Raw genomic sequence first — 11,761 nt, forward strand, 5'->3', positions numbered from 1 at the left:
TTCAAGGAGGAACCTAATCTCCAGTCAGAATAGTGGTGACCTGGGGGTGGGATGCAAAAGCTACAAGGCAGGGAGTCTTCTGGGCTACATACATTCTATATCTTGATCTGAGTGGTGGTTACACAAACTTATTGGTACACAAACATTCATCAAAGCTCTGTGCTTAAAACTCATGAATTGGGCACGCTAGGTCAACAATTTTTTTTTCCTTTAATCATTCAGCGGAAGTATTCACCTCACCCTCCATCCCAGCCAGCCAGCTTCCGGTAAAGTCCTGGGTGGGAGGTGGCGCAGAAAGGTTCTCGGGGCGCCTGTTCCACGCTCTCAACCGGCCCTTCTGCCTCCATTTCCTTTTCGTTTCGGAATCCTAAAGCTAGTGGCCGAAAGTCTGGGCCCTCGTGTTAAAGGAGGAGGAAGCTGGAAACAGAGCGGTGGAGGGATCTGAACGGGGGACCTCACACCTCCTCGGGGCCCACGGCCCACGCCCGGGATGGCCGGCGCCCTCCAGGCAGAGCTCCGCCCGGCTTCCTGCGGTTGGAGAGCAGGCCTGAGCCCTCGTTGTCCACGGGGCGCTGCTTGGAGAGGTCTTCGTCCAACCCTGCCCGTCCAGATGGGACTTCCCGGACAGCAGGAAGGTTTCCTCCCAGACAGGCGTCTGGAACTCCCACAGCGGGCGGGGCTCCCACTCGCCCAGGACCGGGGTGGGCGGGGGGCCTGGCCGCTGCTTGGGGCGGGGCCCGATGGCCAGCCCTGCAGGGAGAGGTAAGCCTGTGAGATCGCGCCCCGCCCAGAGTTTCCAGGCTGCTGGGAGCAGGAACAGATGAGCTACTTTCACTTTGCAGCTTAGGACCAGGTGCCGGCACCCCCAAGCCCTGTAAGGTAGAGCTTAAGGCTGAGCCAAGGCCTCTGCTGACCCAGCTCCGTCCACGCCCACCCCCAGCGGTCCTCCTGTCCCACAGGCAACTCCTGTTCCCGCAGCCTCGACTGTGCCTTCCGCCCTGCAGTCACATGGGGAAATTCCCCAGCGCCTCAGACTGGGGCCGTGTTTGCAGACACCGTCCTCAAAGAGGGCGTTCTGTGAAAATGAGGGCATGTGGGTGGGCCCCAAGCCAACATGATTAGTGTCCTTATAAGAAGAGGAAGAACTTCCCTGGTGGTCCAATGGCTAAGACTCCACACTCCCAACGCAGGAGGCCCAGGTTCAATCCCTGGTCAGGGAACTAGATCCCGAATGCCACAAGAGTTGGTGCTGCCAAATAAATAAATAATTTTTTTTTTTTTTAAAGAAGATTTTAGGACAGGGACATGAACAAAGGGAAGCCCATGTGGAAGACACAGGAGTTGGTGGCCACCTATGAGCCATGGAGAGAGGCCTGTCGCTTAAGCTGCCCGGCCGTGGTGTTTTGTTACAGCAGCCGGGGCAGACTAAGACAGCTCCCATCGTCAGCGTCACGCGTTTTCACCCTGACTTTGCCCAGGCTGACCACCCCCGATCCACCCACCCACCTGGGGTGCTGTTCCTTTGCTCCTTCCCCCCACCCCCAGCCCCCAACAAGCTCCACCTCACGCACTTTGCTAGGTGGTTAACAGTATTTCCCTTCAAGCTCACCCAGGTCAGCATAGCACTGCCCTGTCTCGCACTGTACCTAGTCACCACGACTGTCTCTGTGACACCAGATTTCAGTTTACCTCCTGTAGTCATCTCTCTTGACTCTCAGATGCGGGCTATTCCTGACTCATCTCCACATTCCCAGCATGAGTAACAGATGGCCCGATAAACGTCTGTCAGATTGCACTGCATGGAGAAGTCTGCGGAGTGTCTCAGCGTAGCCCTGGCCTGGGTTCCAGGCCCTTGGAGCTCATGACTTCCCATTCTGTGCCTCTGCCCTGCCCCCTGCACAAACACTCACAGAAGACTTTAAAGTCTGAGGAATTACAGTGCCTGAGGGGCTTCCCAGGAGACACTAGTGGTAGAGAACCCAACTGCCAGTGCAGGAGACATAAGAGATGTGGGTTCCATCCCGGGGTTGGGAAGATTCCCTGGAGGAGGGCATGGCAACCCACTCCAGTATCCTTGCCTGGAGAAAAACGTGGACAGAGGAGCCTGGTGGGCTACAGTCCATGGGGTTGCATAGAGTTAGAGACAACTGAAGTGACTAGCATGCACACACGATCATACAGAGTGCATATTCTAAACCAAGAGCCTCAGGGAGGACAGTGCTTGACTCAAAGATATGGGTTGCTAATGATGACGATCCTGGCTGCCAGGGGCTGAAAACTAGCAGACTTGGGGGCGGAGGCTGCCTTCTTGTCTTCCTAGAACCCCAGAGCTTGAGTCAATGGCTCCTTCTCCTTCTGGGTACAGTCATTCCCAAACTGGCTGTGAACCTGAGGAAGCATGTGTGTGTCTGTGTGTGTGTGAGAGAGAGAGAGATACAGGAAGGGCTGGCTATGTGTGTATCTTGGAGTGGAAAAGACCCCAGACTCACCCGCGTGGCGAAGCAAAGCTAAAAGCTTCTGGAACCTGGGCGAGAGCACAGCGTTTGAAGTTCGGGCAGACCCGGGGTCTGCCGTCTCGCCCCTGCCCTGCCAGGAGATGAAAAGAGCTGAACACTTGGATGAGAGGGCCCCGCAGAGAGCGCCTGGCCTTTGGCGGGTGCATCTCCGATCTTCCCCTTCTCCTGACCTCTCTTGCCCTGGTACGGAGCCCAGAGCACAGAAGGCATCCTGTTCGGAGCCAGGCCGGCAGGGGTTAACAGGAGAAAGGCAGGTTGCTTCTTGAAAACAAAGGGCCCCGGTCAATAGATGCACTGCGGCAGCCGTTCATCAGTGAGGGCAAAGTCTCCGTGGGGAGCTGCCAGCCGGCTTCTCTGAAACCTCCAGAACAGCACGATTGGGAAAGCCAGGTTGAGGCTCCCAAGGCCCCACGGTGCGCCTGGGCTGGGGGTCGATACCCACGGAACACAGGGCTCCTCCTCTCTCTCCACCCCCTCGACCCCTTGGGAGCAGAGTCCAATCACACGTTGGAAGAGCTGGATCTCCCCAGCATCCACCAGCTCCTTTTTAAAACCTGGGGTCCTTGTTAGGAACTCAGCCATCTGTGAACTTGGAGTGAGGGGGAAAGATGTTCACTAAGCGTTTAATAATGCCAACCGAAGTGGGGTGTCTCTTTCTACTGTGAACACAGATGTCAAACCACAGTAGAAACGGGAGGACCTAGGACTCTCACAAGGACACAGCAGTCATCAAACGACTGAAAAGCAGATTTGTGCCATGGTGATATATATGTTTATCTGTTAATGCATTAAACAAGATCTGGAGGTCGGTCCAGTAACTACCACACTTTTGAGGTTGTGTATGAACAACGGTTTGAGGATTCTGCTGCGACTGCAATGAGCGATGAAGACACTTCACAGCGGAGAAGTCTTCCCTGGTGGCTCAGTAAAGAACCCACCTGCAGTGCAGGAGACGTGGGTTCAATCCCTGGGTCAGGAAGATCCCCTGCAGAAGGGCGTGGCAACCCGATCCAGTATTCTTGCCTAGAGAATCCCCTGGACAGAGGAGCCTGGGGTCACAGAGTCGGACACAACTGAGAGATTCACGCTGTAGAAATCTGACACACACTGCCTCAGCTAGGTGATCGGGTTAATAAAGAGTGACAAGTCATATGGATAGCAAGTACCTTTATTTTTTAAATTTTCATTATTTTTGACTGCACTGGGTAGCGTGTATCTTTGATATGATATCATAAGCATGGTGCTTTACTTCTTTTTTCTTTTTTAATGTTTATTTATTTAGCTGCACCAGGCCTTGGTCACAGCATGTGGGGTCTAGTTCTCTGATCAGGGATGGAACCCTCGCCCCCTGCGTTGAGAGCTCAGAGTCTTAGCCACTGGACCACCAGGGAAGTCCCCCGGCACTTTACCTCTCCCTCCTAAAAACCTACAGCTGGTGTCTAATCAGGAGAAAAACATCACACTAACTCAAGTTTAAAGGACATTCTACAAGCACTCCTCAAACCTGCCGGGTCATCCAAAATCAGGCAACTCTCAGAAACAGTCACAGCCAAACAAAGCCTCAAGAAACATGACAAGGAAGCGGAACGTGGGGTCCGGAGTGCCTTCCTGGAACAGAAAAGGAGTCTTAGGTAACGACTAAGGGTCATTTGTTGCAATCCTAGTACCACCCTAATGTCAGATATTAACATTAAGGAAAACTGGGTGTGGCTTGAGAGGAACTCTGTACTCCTTGAGCAATTTTAATCTATTCTAAAATAAAAACGAGTCTTTTTTAAAAACGGTGTAGCTGGGTGGTAAACGGACAGGCAATTTCTTCTTAATTGTATTGATACTTCTTTGTTTTGCTTTTCTCATCAGAAAAAAAAGAATTCAAAAAACTTAAGTCTTTAAAAAAAAAAAATGAATGAATGGGTGTTTGGCCCTTTGGACACACAGCGCCATATAAATGAAGGTATACTTAGAGTCAGTCTTTGGGCAGCAGTTAAAACCCACTTGATCATTCTGCACCCAGGCGGCTGCAGCCTCGAGGGCCTGGCCCTCTCCCGGGGTGGAGGGCTGCATCTCTGAGACCGGACAGCCTGCTTCCTGTCTGCGATGGGCCCCCTCTGGCAGGGGAGGGGCCGGGAGGCAGGGCAGCTGCTCAGGAGCCAACGGCTTGTCACAGATGAACCCACACGTCTGGCTCAGCAAGGTCCCAGAGGCAAACCAGCCCTTGGGAAGCCCTGTCCACCACCAGCTTCCAGGCCCAGGGTCAGACTGCTCCAGGCCTCTGAGTCGAGATGGATCCAAAACAGCGCCTCTGCTCCCCTAGCCTGAATAAACAAAGGCAAGAAGGCAAAACCAGCCAGGACCACGTTCTCCGTCTCAGGTACGTTCGTTGCCACCATTTAGACCTCGAACAGCTCCGCAGAGCAGATCCTCTATTTTACACCTGTTTTAAAGCTGAGGCTCGGGCTTACTTTAAATACATTTAATTTGAAAGTGAAAGTGAAGTCGCTCAGTTGTGTCCAGCTCTTTGCGACCCCATGGACTGTAGCCCACCAGGCTCCTCTGTCCATGGAATTTTCCAGGCAAGGATACTGGAATGGGTTGCCATTTCCCTCTCCAGGGGATCTTCCTGACCCAGGGATCGAACCCGGGTCTCCCACATTGCAGGCAGACGCTTTACCGTCTGAGCCACAAATAATAAAACTCAGACTCAGGAAGGGTCCCTGAGGGTCAAAAGCAGATAAAGTCTGACCTGCTTCACTCCCCCACTGGGACTGCCCATCTCTAAGCGTCTCAGGGATGGGCTCTATCCACGGCAGATGGCTGGACCACTTTTGGCGGGGGGTGGGGGGGATAGGATGCTGGTGGAAGGACAACAGGCATCACTAGTGGGTAGACTTCCCACAGCACCCACCACCACCACCCAAGTACCAAGAGCGCCACGGGCAACCGTCTGCTTGTCCTCAGACTCAGCCCAACACGAATCCCAACCTTGGGCTGCAGGGAACATGGGACAGACCCCTTTGATTCCTTTACAAACACATTGACTTGTTGCCTTTAAAGGGGAGCCCTCGGGACCTTCCCTGGCGGTCGAGTGGCTAAGACTCAGCGCTCCCAGCACAGGGGCCCTGGGTTTGACCCCTGGTAGAGGAACTAGATCCTATCTGCCACAACTAAAAGACCTCGCCTGCTCCAAGGAAGATCTAAGATCCCGCACGCCTGGTGGTGGTGGTTTAGTTGCTAAGTCGTGTCCGACTCTTGCAACACGATGGACGGTAGCCTGCCAGGCTCCTCTGTCCATGGGATTATCCAGGCAAGAATACTGGAGTGGGTTGCCATTTCCTTCTCCAGGGGATCCTCCTGACCCAGGGATCGAACCAGCGTCTCTTATGGCTCCTGCGTTGGCAGGCAGGTTCTCTACCGACTGAGCTACAAGGGAAACCCCGAATGCCCAGAGCAGCCAGATAAATATTAATATTTTAAGATATCAGAGGACTGGCGATTTAAAAAAAAAAAGTGATGCCCTCGAAGTCTGTATCTTTATTCTAAAGACTTTTCTAAAGCTCACTCAACTCCTCAGAAATTGCCTTCAGAGTCACCTTTAACCAAAATTGATGAGCCTGCCTGACTGCCCAAGGAATTCCCCAATCCAGGCATCCGAGTGACTCTCAGTTTCCAAAACTCAAAGCCAGGTTCGACAGACCTGCCCCTCCGAGGCCACGCCCAGGAACCCCGGCACGGCTGCGCGGTAGGAACACACTTTTCCGACTGTCCTCAGACACTTGCCGTTCGTCTCAGAGCTTGTGTACGCTGCTCTCCTCTCTCTCCGACCCCCAGCGCGGGCCCTGAGCCGGCGGTGCTCGGGCGGAGGGAGGCTGGGCCGCCCCCGCCCCTCAGCCCGGGCTCCGCCTTCTCCGGAAGCAGAGCCCGGCGCTCGGACCCGCCGGCTCCATTCTCCCCGCTAATGAGTCTTAAGTGTTTGGCTTGGGTCCCTGCCAGTCCTGCTCCTGCGAGGAGGAGGGACAGAGCTCGTGCCAACCCGGCTCCGCCGGCTCCCAGGAGGGCTGGCGGGGCCGCGCGGCAAAGACGCACCCCGGGCACGGCCAGGCACCCGCGGGAGGGCCCCTGTCTCTCCCCTCCGCTCCAGGGGGCTTCCCAAAATGCAGATCCCTGGGCACACCTACCAGATCGCAATCCTGGCATGTGCATTTTTTGTAGGCACGCTAGGAGGCCAAGGACCACGACTCTAGGACGCCAGGGATGGGAATTTCGGGCTGGTTTGTGCATTTCTCTAGAGTCCACAGTGTTGGTCAGACTCTCCAGTTACATTAAGACCCTCCCCCCCCCCCCCACGCTCCCTAAAAGTAAAAACCAAAAAGCTAAGAAGCTCCGGTGGATGGCATGATTTCCAAGTTCAGCGTTAGCTACAGTTTAAGTGGTTCTGTTTGGCCTCCATCTTCCCTGGTGCCTCAGAAGGTAAAGAATCCGCCTGCAATGCAGGAGGCCTGGGTTCAATCCCTGGGTCGGGAAGACCCTGGAGGAGGACATGGCAACCCATTCCAGTATTCTTGTTGGCAGAATTCCATGGACAGAGGAACCTGGTGGGCTACAGACTGTGGGGCTGCAAAGAGCCGGACACGACTGAGCGACTAACACTTGCACTTTCAAGGGGAGTCCACACAAGTCTCTCCTTTCCCCAAAGCTCAGGGAGAGATGATGCCAGCCCTGGAACAGGCTGGCACCTCTAGGGTGGCAGAGAAGGCAGAGGAATAGGCTGAGGGACAGCTGGATGCCGATGGTCAGGGGTTAAAGTGGGAAAGACCAGGGCTGGGGAGACATTCTAGAATATATGGGTTCAAAGGACCCTTCGGGATCACAGGAACCAACACCCTCCTCCCGTGAGAAGCATGAGTTTTTACCAATATCTGCTTCTCTCTCTCTCTCCCCCTACAAACATCTAAACTGCATTTCCCCGTCTCGCTCACAGTCAGCAGGGGGCATGAGCTGAATTTTGGCCAGTGGACCCCGGGTCTCCGGAAGGATCGACCCCTCTCTCCACTGGATGCTATGGAGACCCTGGGGCCCCTGACCACAGCTGAGTCACAACAGGGAAGGGGCCTGGGTTCTGCATGACTGTGAGGTTCACAACCCTTCTCCAGGGGGTTTTCCCGACCCAGGGATTGAACCCAGGCCTCCTGCGTTGCAGGCGGATTCTTTTTTTTTTTCCTGCAGGCGGATTCTTTACCCTCTGAGCCACCAGGGAAGACGGAGGTCAAACAGAATCACTTGAGCTGTAGCTAAAGCTGAACTTGGAAATCATGCCATCCACCAGAGCTTCTTAAGCCTTTTGGTTTTTTTTATTTTTAGGGAGTGTGGGGGCTATTGCTATAATTTGACAGTTAACCCACCCCAAATGGGACTCTGATTGGTAAAGAAACTTTTGTATGTTAAGCTCTGTAGATTTGGGGGTTGTCCGAATTGGGAATCACCTACTGTAACCAAGACACCTTCCTCCCGGTCCCTGAGCCCAGGGAGTGCTAGGAAAGAGACAGGCTGGGCAGCGCAGGCTCCAGGCTCCTCCCAGGTTCAGCCTCAGACGGGGAGACATGCCACAACCACACATCACAACCGGGGGAGCACCAATTCCCAAAAAACTTTATTGTTTCAAGTGGCAAAACGTTATCAATTTCTGTGGGGCCCCTGGCAGGGCGGAGGGAGATGTGGGGTGGGGCTGGGCTCCGCCCATTACAAAAAATCAAAGGCTTTTATAAAAAAGGCTATAAACTGGTATCAAAAGAAAACCCAAGGGGGGCTGCAGGAGGAAGCAGAGAGGGAGGCAGGAAGAGCGAGGGACCAACACCGTGGACCACGAAAGACCAGCAGCGAGGGGCGGTGCAGGGGAGCTGGGACGCTGATACAAAGTGCATATCGGGGCCTCCCCCCGACGCCCCCAGAAGTGGACGGGCAGGGGCTGTGGCCTGGGGGGACTCAGCCGTCTCCCCACCGGGGACCCCACGGGGACGGGCACTGCCTGAGACTGCCAGGTGGGAAGGACCTGCAACAGACACAAGAGAAGAGGCTGGATGGGGACGTGGGGGCAGAGGGGACACTCCACCTCCCCGCCCGGGTGCCCCTCTGCGAGGCCCAGCATGAGGGAGGCCCTGCTGGGACCTCCAGCCTTGTGAGTGCCCCCCAGGGGTGCCAGACCAGAAGGGCAAGCGGACCACACTCAGGCCACCATCCTTGAGCCCTAGGAGGAAGGTGGGGATGGATGCCCCCGAGCTGAGGGACCCAGGACTCTAGAGCTTGGCCTCAGCCATCTCCTTCCAGCCTCACAGTGTGTGAGTGGCGCAGTCGTATCAGACTCTGCAACTCCACGAGCTGCAGCCCGCCAGGCTCCTCTGTCCACGGGGTTCTCCAGGCATGAGTACTGGAGTGGGTGGCCATTTCCTTCTCCAGGGGGTCTTGCCAACCCAAGGATGGAACCCAGGTCTCCCGACTGCAGGCAGATTCTTTACCAGCGGAGCCCCCAGGGAAGCCCAAGAATACTGGAGTGGGTTGCCATGCCCTCCTCCAGCCTCGCAGAGGAGGGCCATAAAAGCAGGTCTGGGCCTCCAGAGGCCTCGGGGAAGGGCCCCCATCAGCCCTGAACCAGCCCCCAACCCCAGAGAGGCCCGCACCTCGGTGACTTTTTAGACCTTCTTCTTCTTCAACTTCAGGGCTTGCAGCCAGTTGGGCGATGATCCTTCTGACCTAGAGGGCAGGGGACGGAGGTAGGAAGGGAGTCAGAAATGCCCTCCCGCCAGGAGGGGTGGCGTCGGGTTTGGCTGCAGAGACCAGCCTCCTGGCACCAAGTGAAGAGCGCGGACCCACAGCATGACACCCCCTCCAAGCCTCCATATCCCTGTAAAGCAGGGTTTTCCTCTTAAGACCGAGATGGCTAGTTCCTGGCATGCAGATCACCTACCCTGAGGACTTGTCTGGCTTGGGTGGGAGTGCGTGGGGCTTGCCCAGCCCGGGGACCTTGCAGGACTTGGAGCGCTGGATCACCGACTCCTTCTGGCCCGCCTTGCCCTCCATGGGCTCCCCCTCGTCAGCCGAGCGGTTCCGCGAGCGCAGCTTGGCCTGAGACGAAGCCGGGGCGTGGACAGACGTCAGCGGGGCCGGCGGGGGCGCCCAGGGAGGGCCAGGCCTTCTCCCCAGAGCGCGGCGTCCCCGGCGCAGGCCCAAACACCCTCCACGGTCCTCTTACCCCGGGGAGAGGAAGTCTCTTAGCGATGACCTACCCCAAGAACGGGCTGTGCCTGGCACCCCGCATGCCCTGGGGAAGACACTGCTGACCTGAATCCAGCCGGAGCAGGCTGGACGGAGCCAACAGGGATGCCCCCGGGGCTCTGCACGCCCTGCGCCCTCTGCCTAGACGTCTCCCCACCGCACACACGAGATGCCAGGCGCCTCGAAGCTGTGATCGGACGCTCACCGGAAGCCTCCCAGAGTCCCGCACCCCACCTTCCCACTCCCTTTGAGCGGCCCGCCCCTGCCCTGTACTCCCAGGGACACCTGAACCCCCAGCCCACTGCACCGTGGTCGCCCCGCCAGCCCGTGGCGTTCTGGGACCCGGACCCTCCCGGGACCCGGACCCTCCCCGTCCTTCCCTTCATCCTGCCTCGCGCCCACCATGGGCACAGCAGGCGCAGAGGACGAACAGGGTATCCGTGTGCTTAGACGGACGGGTGGACAGATGGCAGGATGGACGCCAGGGGGCGGCACGGCCAGACGGTACCTTAAGGGCCGACGGACTCAGGCCGGGGAACAGGCTGACTTTCAGGCCCTTGGTCACCCGCGTCCGGCGGTTCTGAGGCTCCTCGACCACCTCCTCATCCGAGGACGGTGCCTGCGAAGCCCGTGGCTCTGCAAGGGCCGAGGCAGGGGCTCAGACACGGGCGGCAACCCCAGAGCCCTGCCCTCCGCCCCCGGGGCAGCGACACGGAGACCTCCCTACCCGTAGAGTCCTGGAACAGCCTCGCGTCCGACGCCGCGGCCTCCGACAGGCCCAGCGTGCCCCCGGGCCGGATGGCTGGGGCGCGGTGGCCGCGCTTGCGCCCCAGGTTGGCACGGCTCCGGTACATGGCGCTGTCGAGGATCTCGGTGTCCTGCAGGGGATGGGGGTACACACGATTGCCACCACCTTCGCGGAGCCGCCCCGTCCCAGCTTCCCGCCCCCCTGGCTGAGACCGCCCGCGAAGAGGAAGGTCCCGGGGTGAGACCCAAGCTGCAGCACTCATGCACCCCCTCCACCCCAACAAGAGCCCACCACTGCCCTCGGCTCCCCTCCACTGACCTCGATGAAGGAGAAATCCTGGCTGGGGTCGCTGGCCGGCGGGCCCTGGGGGGTCTGCTCGCCCTGCCTGGCCCCTGCGGAGTCCCCGGTCCCGTCTACCACGTCTGTCCAGCTGGCCTCCCCGTCCGGCTGCGGCCTCCAGGAGGGTAGAGGGTCCCGGCCAGGCTCCCGGGGCGCCCCTCGGTCAGCACCTGTCACGGCCCCTTCCTCCTCCAACGGGGCCCTGGGCCCGGGGAACGCCGACTCCTGCGGGGCCGCGGCCTCGGGGCTGTGAGCGGCCAGCCTCTCCCCCGGCTGATCTTGGGAGCCCGCCGGCGGGGAGCGGGCTGAGTGATCTCCAGGGCTGCGGGGACAGAGGAGAGGCCGAGGTCATGCGGGGCCGCGGGGCCCACCCAAAGCCTGCCCCCCCGCCACGCAGGGCGCCTTTCTCGGTCTGTTTCCCTGCGGCCCATCCACGCCTCCCCGCGGACGGCACGCCGGGCGCGAGCTGGGCCAGCCCGGCGTGTTCAAATGCCAGGCTCCCCGCTGCCTGAGACGATGGGGGCGTCCCTTCACCCCCAAAGGGTCTGCTAACTACAGGGTCACCGGAGGCATGGAGTGAGACTCTGAACACCTTGCACAGAGCCGCGCGCAGAGGACCCCATGAGCCTTGGGGTCTGCTAAGTACAGAGTCGCTGGGGGCGCGGAGTGAGACTCCGAACGCCTCACTCGGAGCTGCGCGGGGGACGTGCCCACCAACGCGATCTTTACTGCTGCCCTCCCAGGGTGTGGTCCGCCTGCCCAGCCGGCCTCTCAGCCGCCCCCCGCCCTCCAGCTCAGCCCTCCCTGCGTGCGCCTCTCTGCACACGCGGCCCCCGTGGACGGCCGCGTATCTGACCGCGCGCCTGGACAAGCTGCTTCTGCCCGGCAGGCG

General features: G+C 58.3%; 3 protein-coding genes across 6 annotated transcripts in view; all 3 read right to left on the reverse strand.

Annotated features, from left to right (window-relative positions):
* LOC122449371 lies at positions 1-8,434 on the reverse strand. The gene is made up of 3 exons (XM_043480881.1): positions 8,366-8,434; positions 6,211-6,468; positions 1-750 (listed from the first exon to the last, which is right to left on the reverse strand). The coding sequence occupies exons 1-3, from the start codon at positions 8,432-8,434 to the stop codon at positions 325-327; spliced, it is 753 nt and encodes a 250-aa protein (XP_043336816.1). The 3' UTR covers positions 1-324.
* The window catches only part of TNKS1BP1 (tankyrase 1 binding protein 1), a 24,245-nt gene continuing 20,629 nt past the window's right edge, over positions 8,146-11,761 (reverse strand). For all 4 annotated transcript variants that reach the window (XM_043481278.1, XM_043481280.1, XM_043481277.1 and 1 more), the window contains 6 exons: positions 10,849-11,191; positions 10,510-10,660; positions 10,291-10,418; positions 9,475-9,632; positions 9,188-9,260; positions 8,146-8,562 (listed from right to left, as the gene is read on the reverse strand). In XM_043481278.1, coding sequence (XP_043337213.1) covers positions 9,200-9,260; positions 9,475-9,632; positions 10,291-10,418; positions 10,510-10,660; positions 10,849-11,191 — 841 coding nt within the window. In that variant the 3' untranslated portion in view covers positions 8,146-8,562; positions 9,188-9,199. The remainder of the gene's footprint in view (positions 8,563-9,187; positions 9,261-9,474; positions 9,633-10,290; positions 10,419-10,509; positions 10,661-10,848; positions 11,192-11,761) is intronic.
* LOC122449565 overlaps positions 11,200-11,761 on the reverse strand; it is a 4,748-nt gene continuing 4,186 nt past the window's right edge. Inside the window, exon 2 of the mRNA XM_043481281.1 lies at positions 11,200-11,731. The gene's annotated coding sequence lies outside the window, so the exon portion shown is untranslated. The remainder of the gene's footprint in view (positions 11,732-11,761) is intronic.

Source organism: Cervus canadensis, chromosome 11, assembly GCF_019320065.1.
Source record: "Cervus canadensis isolate Bull #8, Minnesota chromosome 11, ASM1932006v1, whole genome shotgun sequence".
NCBI lineage: Eukaryota > Metazoa > Chordata > Mammalia > Artiodactyla > Cervidae > Cervus > Cervus canadensis.